The sequence below is a fragment of the Salmo trutta genome, chromosome 25 (assembly GCF_901001165.1).
Source record: "Salmo trutta chromosome 25, fSalTru1.1, whole genome shotgun sequence".
Classification (NCBI taxonomy): Eukaryota; Metazoa; Chordata; class Actinopteri; order Salmoniformes; family Salmonidae; genus Salmo; species Salmo trutta.
This window is the reverse complement of record NC_042981.1, coordinates 9468322-9482829: the sequence shown is the minus strand read 5'-3', so window position 1 is coordinate 9482829 and position 14508 is coordinate 9468322. Positions and strand designations below refer to the sequence as shown.

At 45.2% G+C, this 14508-nt stretch overlaps 1 protein-coding gene across 1 annotated transcript in view; it reads left to right on the top strand.

The window, feature by feature from the left end:
• Positions 1-1231: 1231 nt before the first annotated feature.
• The window catches only part of LOC115161768 (intersectin-2), a 41594-nt gene continuing 28317 nt past the window's right edge, over positions 1232-14508 (top strand). Inside the window, exons 1-2 of the mRNA XM_029712553.1 lie at positions 1232-1474; positions 12085-12153. Of these exons, the coding sequence (XP_029568413.1) occupies positions 12147-12153 (7 nt within the window). The 5' untranslated portion in view covers positions 1232-1474; positions 12085-12146. The remainder of the gene's footprint in view (positions 1475-12084; positions 12154-14508) is intronic.

Genomic DNA, 14508 nt, shown 5'->3' with positions numbered 1-14508 from the left:
CCTTTTGAGTTTTGAAGCGGAGTCTTTAACTGGCAAAGTCATGTTAGTATATGTCAGTTAACCCTTGAGAGCTTTTGTGCCGAACCCACTAAGGTGTTTTAGATGCCAAGCTTATGGTCATGATGCAGCAGTGTATAGGATGGAGATTCCGAGATGTGAGAATTGTGCAGGAGGGCATGGGACAAACAAATGTGTCGTATCGGGGGATCAGAAGAATTGTGCAGGAGGGCATGGGACAAACAAATGTGTCGTATCGGGGGGATCAGAAGAATTGTGCAGGAGGGCATGGGACAAATAAATGTGTCGTATCGGGGGGATGAAAAGAATTGTGCAGGAGGGCATGGGACAAATAAATGTGTCGTATCGGGGGGGTCAGAAGAATTGTGCAGGAGGGCATGGGACAAACAAATGTGTCGTATCGGGGGGGATCAGAAGAATTGTGCAGGAGGGCATGGGACAAATAAATGTGTCGTATCGGGGGGATATGTTGCTGGGGATCAGAAGTTCCCGGTGCAATAGAGACAGTTTGAGGTTGTCAGAGTCGAACAGAAGGTGCCATATGCTGAGTAGAGGATGATAAGTCAGGGGTGAGTAGTAGTCCTAGGCCAATACATAGAGATACAAATTTGTGCTTCAGTAAGGTTGGCTTCTTAGCATTAATTGCCATGGTTATCACCTGTACCGCATAAATGGAATGCAAATAACAGAGAATAGATGTTGTGTTGACAGCTGCAGAGAAGTAGCTGGTTCAAATCCAGGCTACATCACATCTGGCTGTGATTGGGAGTCCCGTAGGGTTGGAGCACAACTGGCCCAGCTTCGTCCGGGTTGGGCTGGGGTAGGCAGTCATTGTAAATAAGAATTTGATCTTAACTGACTTGTCTAGTTAAATAAAAGTTAAATGAACATTTTTTAAAAGTACTAGGGATGTACAAGGTTTTACTGCAGAAGAGTAACAAGGTGTGTTGAACGAAAGAGACCTGTCCTCCCAGGCCATCAGCCTGGAGTAGGAGCAGTAAGGGTCAAAGTTATGCTATATAGGTGTAGGGTTAGTTGTTGGTACAATTTTAAATGGTGCTTCCTTTAAATGTTTGTGTCACAAAATGTAACGTGATCGACCACACACTCCCGCACAGTAGGTGGCGGCATGCACAAACAAATGTGCGAACGTTACTATACCGACGATGAAGATTGTCTAATCAGCTGGATAACTCCATGCGCGCTCCCCTCCTCCCAGTCAAACTTCGGCGTGCCCGCGCACCGGCGACTCACCTGTTATCCATGTTGTCTATGTGACCAAGCTGTCAGCAACAGGTCCGGTTTATTAAACTACACATTACTCTCGGAATTACACCATCCTGCCATTACGAGACGGCTGCATAACGCCAGGGAGACCTTGTCGGGGGTATTTAGATTTTTCACTGGGGACAGAAAAGAAGATAAAGTTGACGTTTTTTTTGCCCAATGGTGAGAGGTAAGCGACCCCAAACTGCCTTTCCCAGCGAGCTCATGTTATCTTTGTTGGGATGATATTGCTTGTGAAAACATTGAGCTACTGTCCTTACTTAAATAAAATATTGATTGAATGTACTTAGCTACGTACTAGTTGTATTATGCCTAACTAGGGATTTTTGTTGTTGTTGTTGATGCACTTGAAATATGGATTGTTTTTTAAATCAACACTGATAGTGTGCCTTCCTCACACGAACTCGTTTGAAGTTGGTCGACTAAACGATAGCAACGTCTGCTTTGTCATTTTAGCTATCTAGATAGCTAATAATTAGTCTGCTGTGTTTAAAACCGTATTTCATGCACAAAACTCCCTTAGATTTCTCAAACCAAACTTGTTGAGCAGGTTGCAAATTAGTCTCTCTTGCTTGAGAGAAGTGATCAGAGAATTCCACAGTAGCCAGCTAGGTGTCAGTTTTAGATTTGATAGCAGCAGTACAATGCAAAGTGGTTCTGATACTATTGATACGGTTAGCCTACATTGTAAATAAACTAAATCGTCCTATCCTCCACTTGAACGGTTGTTTTGTGTCTGATGTTGTCCATAGATCTACATACCCAGGGACTAAACAGCAATTTCAATCATTATCATCTGGTCATTCCAAACAGTATAACGATCATACTGTATAAAGCATCATGACTGTTTACTTTGTGTTTTCTGGCAGCAAACCTTGGTGATGTGATTCTACACAGATGTAACATCCCATCCCCCAGGCAGGCTGCTGTTGTTGATAGTGGAGTGGACATGGTATTAGATATATTATCTTCTAGTAGGCCTGCATTCATTTGGGTAGCGCTGAATGATCCAGACTCACCTGTATAGAGCAGGTGGGGAAGGTTGAACTCATGGTTGATTATTTAACACTGTCAAGCAGACTGCACTGCACACAACCTGCTTTGTTTTCCATAACTTGAGGGCCATCGAATAGGGATCAACAACAGAGCTAGTGAGGAACGGGGATAAACAAAGCTGTGACAGGGGACATGGATACACAGAGCTGTGTTGGGGACATGGATAAACAGAGCTGTGTTAGGGGACATGGATAAACAGAGCTGTGTTAGGGGACATGGATACACAGAGCTGTGTTAGGGGACATGGATACACAGAGCTGTGTTAGGGGACATGGATACACAGAGCTGTGACAGGGGACATGGATACACAGAGCTGTGACAGGGGACATGGATACACAGAGCTGTGACAGGGGACATGGATAAACAGAGCTGTGTTAGTGGACATGGATACACAGAGCTGTGACAGGGGACATGGATACACAGAGCTGTGACAGGGGACATGGATACACAGAGCTGTGACAGGGGACATGGATAAACAGAGCTGTGACGGGACGGGGATAAACAGAGCTGTGACAGGGGACGGGACGGGGATAAACAGAGCTGTGACGGGACGGGACGGTGATAAACAGAGCTGTGTCGAGACAGGGGGACGGGGACAAACAGAGCTGTGTTAGGGAACGGGGATAAACAGAGCTTTGTTGGGACAGGGAAATTGATAAACAGAGCTGTGTCAAGGGATGGGACGGGGATAAATAGAGCTGTGATATTGAAAATATCTAAATTGGTCAGTCCAAAATGACTTTTTAATGACCTGTTACCAAGTCGTTTACGGTTTCTATTCCTTTTAGTTTTCCATGCGGACCAATGTATCGGTGAATTCCTAAAACCTATCCAAGGATTGTTCCATAAGGTTGTGTTTTTAGGGAGTAATACTGTTTTTTTGTAGAATACATTTCATTTTCTTCCATGTTTTTATGGTGTTCCTAACTATGAAGTTGTTGATGTTCTTAACTTTATCCTTTGAAAATAGACACGTAAAAATATTCTGGGGATGAGCTCATCTTCAATATGTTCCCATTGTTTCTCTTTAGTGCATTGAACAATATGTCACAAGTAGAAGCCCTGGAATAGCGAGTTGATACACTTCCAAGTCAGGAAGGTTAAAACCACCCTCAGACAATGGGAGATGTCAAACTTTCCTTTTTATTCTGAATTTTATTGGCCCATATAAAGTCTTATGACCGAGTATACTTTTTTTTTAAGGAACGTCTTCAGTGGGGTAATTTGTATTATTGAAATTAAATACTGTACTGAACTCTACTCTACTCTACTGTTCTATGCTGTGCTGTACTTTGATGTTGAAACTTGTGAAACAGGCGTTCTATGATTGTTTCAGATTTGGTCCTATGTGGACCAACCAAAATTGGTCTTGTTTGGGGGCGGAACTCATTAAAATAATAGCCAGTGTGTTGTTTAATACCCAAATATGCAAAGGAGTATATTGTATATTTATACCTTTTTGTGTACCTATTTAGGATACATCACCATGAAGAGAATGACATTCATATTCATAAATATGCATTTCTATGTAGTACAGATCCCATGGTGAAATTTTGTTACCGGGTGTAAATCCACTTCACTTAATGTAAACCCAGTTTAATAACCAAAATATATTTTTTCAAAGTCTATATGTCATGTCGTAGCTGACACCCCATTCTTTCTGAAGACATCGGTGAATCTTCATTCGGAGCAGATATTTAAGACTTTTTGGAAAACCTCGGGAGACAAAAAAACTAAGAGATTGTACCGAAATTCTCTTACCAAACTTTGCATTTGCACAGTTCTTCCAGTAAATGTGGTTTTGTAAAATGTTCAGTGTAAATTTGTTAAAATTAGTCTTTGAGCATAGAGTTGTATGGTTCGTTAAACTTTGAAATCAATGGTTTATGTTTGGAATACATTTTAAGTGATAAATCTTGAATCTCATAACCCAAACTATGCCAACAGTAGCTAGCTGTTCTCCAGCTCTGGTCTTGACTGTGATCAGGGAGGGATTTTAAGTAGCTCCTCACCCGTTAATCCAGATTAAGCCTTCATCCAGATAGCCAATCCAGCCTAGATGAGATCAGGTGACCTAATATTCTCTAGATCAAGGTTGTTCATCGTTAGAACCATTAGGGCTAAATTATTCATTTAGCCTTAAGATGCTTTTGGGAAACCGTGCCCTGATCTCCATCTTGTCTGTGATTGGCTGTGGAGAACCTCATCCTTTGTAGGTCCAGACAGATATACAGATATTTACAATTTATTTATTTAACCAGGTAGGCAAGTTGAGAACAAGTTCTCATTTACAATTGCGACCTGTCCAAGATAAAGCAAGCAATTCGACACATACAACAACACAGAGTTACACATGGAGTAAAACAAACATACAGTCAATAATATAGTAGAAAAATAAGTCTATATACAATGTGAGCAAATGAGGTGAGATAAGGGAGGTAAAGGCAAAAAAGGCCATGGTGGCAAAGTAAATACAATATAGCAAGTAAAACACTGGAATGGTAGATTTGCAGTGTAAGAAAGTGCAAAATAGAAATAATGGGGTGCAAAGGAGCAAAATAAATAAATAAATACAGTAGGGGAAGAGGTAGTTGTTTGGGCTAAATTATAGATGGGCTATGTACAGGTGCAGTGATCTGTGAGCTGCTCTGACAGCTGGTGCTTAAAGCTAGTGAGGGAGATAAGTGTTTCCAGTTTTAGAGATTTTTGTAGTTCGTTCCAGTCATTGGCAGCAGAGAACTGGAAGGAGAGGCGGCCGAAGGAGGAATTGGCTTTGGGGGTGACCAGAGAGATATACCTGCTGGAGCGCGTGCTACAGGTGGGTGCTGCTATGGTGACCAGCGAGCTGAGAGAAGTTGCCCTACTGGAGTTACACAGTATTGTTGAAACGCATATCCATGAACTACTTACTATGGGCGTCACTGCTATTAGCTTCACGACTGAAAATTGGACCAGCGATGTCAGCCCCATGAGCAGTGCTGAGTCTGACGGCACAGTGGGTCGACGAGGATTTCGAAACTGAGGAAAGCCGAATTGCATGCTCAAGAATGAGCTGGTTCTTATACGCTGCTGCCATTCCAATGGCATTAGAGAACATGTTTGAAACATGACCACACTCCTAGCTCCATTCAAACAACTGTCTGGAGAAATAATGTCATCAACTGCGTCTGCAGCAGACGTGATACCCTCTGTCATGGCATTGAAACGCCTGCTCAACAAAACTGCCCATACAGACCGTGGGGTTAAAACTTACAAAAGTACTCTACTAGAGGCTGTGAACAAGCGATTCAGTGGCATTCTCTCTGAGCCTCTTTACTGTGTTGCCGCCATGCTCGACGCTAGGTACAAGGACCGCTACCTCGATGCAGACAAACATTTGCGTGAAATGTTAGACACAGCTGGACAAGATGGAAACGGACACAGTGACAGTGCGCACCAAGGAAGAAAGGCCACGGACAGACGGACACAGCTGAAACTTCACTGCTTGACATGTATGATGAAATCCTGGTTGAGACTGAACAACGAAACAGCACAGCAAGTAAGTGAAAGAAATCTGTTTTGATGATGTTTTACTGGTAATGGGACATGCGTAAATGCCAACAAAATAACTATTTGGTCTGTGTGTGTTTTGTTTAAACTATTTAACTGTACTAGAATGCTTAAAAGGCCGCAAAAATTGTAAAGATCGGTTATTGGTATCGTTTGTTTTGGCAATAAAAATATTGGATATCGGCCAAAAATGTCATATTGGTGCATCATTAACAGAGACAGAGAGACTGTTGACGTCATGTAAACTATATTTCCTTTCCAATGTTTATTGAAACATAAATACATTTGCACAATGAGCACATGTTGATTCTCAAATACATTGATACAGTTGTTGGTTAGCTAGCTAGTGAATTTGAGCCATATTAGCATAACACCTCAAAACAAGACGTGGTATCAAGAACCAGATGAAACTAGCTCAAACGAGCCACTTACGATTCCCCACAGTTTCTTGTCATCATTGCTAACTATCTGGCCGTCCAGAATCACAACAAACAGACTTCTGCCCCATTGAAACTCCTGCATCGTTTTCCTGACGTTGTCAGCTAATCCGTCTGTAGGCCTAATGATCATCTGTATGGGCCTGTGTAGAGGGAGTTTCTAGATGGAACTCACCCAAAGGCTCCAGGGTGAAACAATGTAGGCATGCCCCGAAGAAAAGTAAACATAATTAATCAGTGTTCATGTTGCAGTGATTCAAATAGCTCTAGAGTTTACCGTTTAAAGTCCTGATGTCACCATGGTGAGATGGGCTTTAGGCCACATCATGGCTAGGCGTATCCCTCTATCCACCCTACATGCTCTATATTTCTCTCTCAGAACTGTCAGTCTGCATTCCTGAGCTGTGACAGGATGACTCAGGTGTGTGGGAGTCAGCGCTCATCGCCCCGAACGGAAATAGCCTCTATAGACCAGTGAGAGGTATAGACAGTGACTGTGTTGTCCCTACCCTCTCTCCTTTCTGTTCGGTCTCTGTATCTCAGCCCTGATTTTTCTATGGGATTAAGGTCTGGAGACTGGCTAGGCCACTCCAGGACCTTAATGTGCTTCTTCTTGAGCCACTCCTTTGTTGCCCTGGCCGTGTGTTTTGGGTCATTGTCATGCTGGAATATCCATCCATGACCCATTTTCAATGCCCTGGCTGAGGGAAGGAGGTTCTCACTCAAGATTTGATGGTACATGGCCCCTTTGATGCGGTGAAGTTGTCCTGTCCCCTTAGCAGAAAAACACCCCCAAAGTATAATGTTTCCACCTCCATGTTTGACGGTGGGGATGGTGTTCTTGGGGTCATAGGCAGCATTCCTCCTCCAAACATGGCGAGTTGAGTTCATGCCAAAGAGCTCCATTTTGGTTTCATCTGACCACAACACTTTCACCCAGTTGTCCTCTGAATCATTCAGATGTTCATTGGCAATCTTCAGACGGGCATGTATATGTGCTTTCTTCAGCAGGGGGACCTTGCGGGCGCTGCAGGATTTCAGTCCTTCACGGCGTAGTGTGTTACCAATTGTTTTCTTGGTGACTATGGTCCCAGCTGCCTTTAGATCATTGACAAGAACCTCCCGTGTAGTTCTGGGCTGATTCCTCACAGTTCTCATGATCATTGCAACACCACGAGGTGAGATCTTGCATGGAGCCCCAGGCCGAGGGATATTGACAGTTCTTTTGTGTTTCTTCCATTTGCGAATAATTGCACCAACTGTTGTCACCTTCTCACCAAGCTGCATGGCGATGGTTTTGTTGCCCATTCCAGCCTTGTGTAGGTCTACAATCTTGTCCCTGACATCCTTGGAGAGCTCTTTGGTCTTGGCCATGATGGAAAGTTTGGAATCTGATTGATTGATTGCTTCTGTGGACAGGTGTCTTTTATACAAGTAACAAGCTGAGATTAGGAGCACTCCCTTTAAGAGTGTGCTCCTAATCTCAGCTCGTTACCTGTGTAAAAGACACCTGGGAGCCAGAAATCTTTCTGATTGAGAGGGGGTCAAATACTTATTTCCCTCATTAAAATGCAAATCAATGTAACATTTTTGACATGCGTTTTTCTGGATTTTTTTGTTGTTATTCTGTTTCTCACTGTTCAAATAAACCTACCATTAAAATTATAGTGATCATTTCTTTGTCAGTGGGCAAATGTACAAAATCAGCAGGGGATCAAATACTTTTTTCCATCACTGTAGAATGTATGGACAGTGTATGAATAGAAAAGGTGTGTACAGCAGTAGTTATATAGCCTTGACTATAATACAGTATTTACATATGAAGTGGGTAAAACAGTATGCAAACATTATTAAAGTGACTATTGTTCATTGACTTTATGTACATAGGGCAGCAGTCTGTAAGGTGCAGGGTAGAGTACCAGGTGGTAGCCAGCTAGTAACAGTGACTAATGTTCAGGGCAGGGTACTGGGCGGAGGCCGGCTGATGATAACTATTTAACAGTCTGATGGCCTGGAGATAGAAGCTGTTTCTCAGTCTCTCGGTCCCAGCTTTGATGCACCTGTACTGTCTCTGCCTTGTAGATGGTAGCGGGGTGAACAGGTCGTGGCTCGGGTGGTTGAGGTCATTGATGATCTTCTTGGCCTTCCTGTGACACCGGGTGCTGTAGATGTCCTGAAGGGCAGGCAGTGTTCCCCCAGTGACTCACCACCCTCTGTAGAGCCCGGCCGTTGCAGACGGTGATACAGGTCGACAGGATGCTCTCAATGGTGCATCTAGTAGTTCCTGAGGGTCTTAGGGGCCAAGCCAAACTTCTTCAGCCTCCTGGGGTTGAAGAGGCACGCTGTTGCACCTTCTTCACCACACCATCTGTGTGGATGGACCATTTTCAGGTTGTCAGTGATGTGCACTGTGATGAGGCAGCCTCATCACCATTTTAAAATGGAAGTTAATATTATCTTAAATGCTTCAAAGTATATACATGTGTGGTTTGGATAAAGTGCAGGATGGCTGTCTACCAGTTTAGGTGTTCCTGACCTTTGTTGTTTGCTACCGAGTTGGTTGCTCAGGTTTAAGCCAGGTGTGGTGAGTTAGATAATTAGCGTGTAGATCAGTCATGCGTTCAGTCTCCCTCAGTAGTAGTTCTAATCATCTTCTATTCGATGTAGCTCTGTCTTTTTGTGTTACCTGGTCTAATTAAAAAAGTAATTTATTTATTTAATTCTCCCCAATTTCGTGGTATCCAATTGGTAGTAGTTAGTCTTGTCTCATCGCTGCAACTCCCGTACGGACTTGGAGAGGCGAAGGTCGAGAGCCGTGTGTCCTCCGAAACACAATCCAACCAAGCCGCACTGCTTCTTGACACAATGCACATCAAACCCGGAAGCCAGCCGCACCAATGTGTCGGAGGAAACACTGTACACCTGGCGACCTGGTCAGCGTGCACTGCGCCCGGCCCGCCACAGGAGTCGCTAGTGCGCGATGAGACGAGGATATCCCAGCCGGCCAAACCCTCCCTAACCCGGACGACGCTGGGCCAATTGTGCGTCGCCCCAAGGCTCTGTCGCAATTGTGCGACAGAGCCTGGGCTCGAACCCAGGATCTCTGGTGGCACAGCTAGCACTGTGACGCAGTGCCTTAGACCTCTGCGCCACTCGGGAGGCCAAAGTAAAGTTATTGTAATTAAATGCTGATTCTCATTGGTTAATAAGTGTTGGCGGGGTTGAGGATCAAAGGGGATAAATGTTTTCCTTTTCTTTCAGCTGAGAGTTGAACATCATTTTACAATGTGCTCCATAGCAGTTTGTTGTTGTACAGGCAGTTGATTTAGGCTGTTATGGTGGACTATATTTAGTCCCAGTAAGGGGAGTTGGGCTCTGTTTAGAGCTGGAAAAGGGGTAATCTCCTAGTTATGCTGTTTACCATTTAGGCCCAGTCTTAGCTGCAGTAGGAACCCTATTGAGGGGCTGAGCTTTGAGTTTTCGTGTCCTGAATGTTGCTGCTATGGACTGTTTGAGACAAGCCTTGTATCCTGAAACCCTGTATCTGTAATAAATTCAAGTATTGTTTTTGTACAATCGTGGGTCCTCTTCATTCCAACCTGTCACCTCCCTTGGCTTCTCTGGGTCCGCTATTTTACATGCACGCTGAGGAACTTGAAGCTTTTCACCCTCTCCACTCATGTGGTCGGGGACGTGCTTTCTCCTGTAGTCCATGATCAGCTCCTTTGTTTTGTTGACGTTGAGGGAGTGGTTATTTTCCTGGCACCACTCCACCAGGGCTCTCACCTCCTCCCTGTAGGCTGTCTCATCATTGTTGGTAATCAGGCCTACCTCTGTTACCTGCAAACTTGATGATTGAGTTGGAGATGTGTATGGCCACGTAGTCATTGGTGAACAGGGAGTACAGGAGGGGGCTGAGCACGCACCCTTGTGGGGCCCCCTTGTTGTTGATCAGTGTGGGGGAGGTGTTTTTGCCTACCTGCACCACCTGGAGTCGGCCCTTCAGGAAGTCCATGACCCTGTTGCACAGGGCGGGGTTCAGACCCAAGGCCCCCAAGCTTAGTGATGAGCTTGGAAGGCACTATGGTGTTGAAGGCTGAGCTGTAGTCGATGAACAGCATTCTTACATAGGTATTCCTCTTGTCCAGATGGGGTAGGGCAGTGCGATTGCTACATCCATGCATCTGTTGGGGCGGTATGTAAATTGTTGTGGGTCTAGGGCAGGGGTGTCAAACTCATTACATGGAGGGCCGAGTGTCTGTGATTATTTAAAAAAAAATTTTTTTTTATTAAGACCTAAACAACCAGGTGAGGGGAGTTCTTTACTAATTAGTGACTTTAATTCTATCAAGTACAAAGGTGGAGCGATAACCTGCAGACATTCGGTCCTCCATGCAATGAGTTTGACATGTGGTCTAGGGTGTCGGGTAAGATGGAGGTGATATGGTCCTTGACTAGTCTCTCAAAGCACTTCATAATGACAGGAGTGAGTGCTACGGGGTGATAGTCATTTAGTGCAGGTACTTTCTCTTTCTTGGGTACAGGAACAATGGTGGACATCTTGAAGCAAGAGGGGACGACAGACTGGGATAGAGATTGAATATGTCCATAAACACTCCAGCCAGCTGGTCTGCACAAGCTCTGAGGTCGCGGCTTGGGTTGCCGTCTGGGCCGGCAGACTTGCGAGGGTTAACATGCTTAAATGTCTTACTCTTGTCGGCCACGGAGAACAAGAGCAGACAGTCCTCGTGAGCAGACATCCCTCGTGAGTAGACAGTCCTCGTGAGCAGACAGTCCTTGTGAGCAGACAGTCCTTGTGAGCAGACAGTCCTCGTGAGCAGACAGTCCTCGTGAGTGGTGGTGGCCCACGTCGGCGGCAAGGACTTGGGAGTTTTTTAGGATAAGCAGAAACGGAATAGAGCAAAGCGCAGGCAAAATCCTCTATGAAAACCTGGTTCAGTCTGCTTTCCAACAAACACTGGGTGATGAATTCACGTTTTAGCAGTACAATAACCTAAAACACAAGGCCAAATATACACTGGAGTTGCTTACCAAGATGACATTGAATGTTCCTGAGTGGCCTAGTTACAGTTTTGACTATGGAAAGACTTGAAAATGGCTGTCTAGCAATGATCAACAACCAACTTGACAGAGCTTGAATGTTTTAAATAATGATGTGCAAATATTGTACAATCCAGGTGTGCAAAGCTCTTAGACTTAACCAGAAAGACTCACAGCTCTAATCACTACCAAAGGTGATTCTAACATATATTGACTCAGAGGCATGAATACTTATGCAAATGAGATATTTAAGTATTTCATTTTTGAATACATTTGCAAAAATGTCTAAACATGTTTTCACTTTTGTCATTGTGGGTTATTGTGTGTAGATTTTTGAATTCAAGATGTAACAAAATGTGGAATAATTCCGAGGGTATGAATACTTTCTGAATACTTTCTGTATGTCTCATGTCTGAGACGTTGAATTACAAACAAAGGGTCCAATTCATAAAGTTTAATTCCTGGTTGAAATGCTGCTGAGTCTCTCGCTCTTTATCTCTCGCTCTTTATCTCTCGCTCTTTATCTCTCGCTCTTTATCTCTCTCTTAGCCCTCTCTCTCCCTCTACCAGAGTTGGGGTGAGCAGTGCTTTGCCCTCCCTTCGTTATTAATTAGAGGACATTTTGCTCGGTGTGTTTGTGTGCTCGGACACTAGTGTGAGTGTGTGTTTTTTGCAGATGACTGTGAGCTAGCCGGCTGAGTAGAAGAACGGGAGCCGCCCCCTCTGCCACCTGCAGCCATGAATGGTAAGACCACGGCTTTATGCGTGTGTGTCTGTTTGGTCATTTTCCCGCTCTCCCTCAATAGCACATTCAGCTGTATTATCATTTTGTGCTGAGTCTCTCCACTCCAGACTGTCCTCGCTGCGGCAGCAGGTTATAGCTCACTGTGCTGTTCACTGCAGCACCACTCTGTTTCTCACTATCCAGCTCCTGTATCTGTCTACTGTACATTTACATTTAAGTCATTTAGCAGACGCTCTTATCCAGAGCGACTTACAAATTGGTGCATTCACCTTATGATACCCAGTGGAACAACCACTTTACAATAGTGCATCTAAATCTTTTAAGGGGGGGGGGGTTAGAAGGATTACTTTATCCTATCCTAGGTATTCCTTAAAGAGGTGGGGTTTCAGGTGTCTCCGGAAGGTGGTGATTGACTCCGCTGTCCTGGCGTCGTGAGGGAGCTTGTTCCACCATTGGGGTGCCAGAGCAGCGAACAGTTTTGACTGGGCTGAGCGGGAACTGTGCTTCCTCAGAGGTAGGGAGGCGAGCAGGCCAGAGGTGGATGAACGCAGTGCCCTTGTTTGGGTGTAGGGCCTGATCAGAGCCTGAAGGTACAGAGGTGCCGTTCCCCTCACAGCTCCGTAGGCAAGCACCATGGTCTTGTAGCGGATGCGAGCTTCAACTGGAAGCCAGTGGAGAGAGCGGGGTGACTTGAGAGAACTTGGGAAGGTTGAACACCAGACGGGCTGCGGCGTTCTGGATGAGTTGTAGGGGTTTAATGGCACAGGCAGGGAGTCCAGCCAACAGCGAGTTGCAGTAATCCAGACGGGAGATGACAAGTGCCTGGATTAGGACCTGCGTCGCTTCCTGTGTGAGGCAGGGTCGTACTCTGCGAATGTTGTAGAGCATGAACCTACAGGATCGGGTCACCGCCTTGATGTTAGTGGAGAACGACAGGGTGTTGTCCAGGGACACGCCAAGGTTCTTAGCTCTCTGGGAGGAGGACACAATGGAGTTGTCAACCGTGATGGCGAGATCATGGAACGGGCAGTCCTTCCCCGGGAGGAAGAGCAGCTCCGTCTTGCCGAGGTTCAGCTTGAGGTGGTGATCCGTCATCTACACTGATATGTCTGCCAGACATGCAGAGATGCGATTCGCCACCTGGTTATCAGAAGGGGGAAAGGAGAAGATGAATTGTGTGTCGTCTGCATAGCAATGATAGGAGAGACCATGTGAGGATATGACAGAGCCAAGTGACTTGGTGTATAGCGAGAATAGGAGAGGGCCTAGAACAGAGCCCTGGGGGACACCAGTGGTGAGAGCACGTGCTGCGGAGACAGATTCTCGCCACGCCACCTGGTAGGAGCGACCTGTCAGGTAGGACGCAATCCAAGCGTGGGCCGCGCCGGAGATGCCCATCTCGGAGAGGGTGGAGAGGAGGATCTGATGGTTCACAGTATCAAAGGCAGCAGATAGGTCTAGAAGGATGAGAGCAGAGGAGAGAGAGTTAGCTTTAGCAGTGCGGAGAGCCTCCGTGACACAGAGAAGAGCAGTCTCAGTTGAATGACCAGTCTTGAAACCTGACTGATTTGGATCAAGAAGGTCATTCTGAGAGAGATAGCAGGAGAGCTGGCCAAGGACGGCACGTTCAAGAGTTTTGGAGAGAAAAGAAAGAAGGGACCTGAGTCTGTTCTACTGCTGTGTCTACTGTCTACTGTACCTGAGTCTGTTCTAGTGGTGTAACTTCTGTACCTGAGTCTGTTCTAGTGGTGTATCTACTGTCTACTGTACCTGAGTCTGTTTTAGTGGTGTATCTACTGTCTACTGTACCTGAGTCTGTTCTAGTGCTGTGTCTACTGTACCTGAGTCTGTTTTAGTGGTGTATCTACTGTCTACTGTACCTGAGTCTGTTCTAGTGGTGTATCTACTGTCTACTGTACCTGAGTCTGTTTTAGTGGTGTATCTACGGTCTACTGTACCTGAGTCTGTTTTAGTGGTGTGTCTACTGTACCTGAGTCTGTTTTAGTGGTGTATCTACTGTCTACTGTACCTGAGTCTGTTCTAGTGGTGTATCTACTGTCTACTGTACCTGAGTCTGTTCTAGTGGTGTATCTACTGTCTACTGTACCTGAGTCTATTCTACTGCTGTGTCTACTGTACCTGAGTCTGTTCTAGTGCTGTATCTGCTGTACATGCGTCTGTTCTAGTGGTGTATCTGCTGTCCACTGTACCTGAGGCTGTTCTAATGTTATCTAACTCTACGTCCCTCCCTGATACTGTTCTGTTGTATCTAACTCTACGTCCCTCCCTGACGCTACTCTAGTGTAATCTAACTCTACGTCCCTCCCTGACGCTACTCTAGTGATATCTAACTCT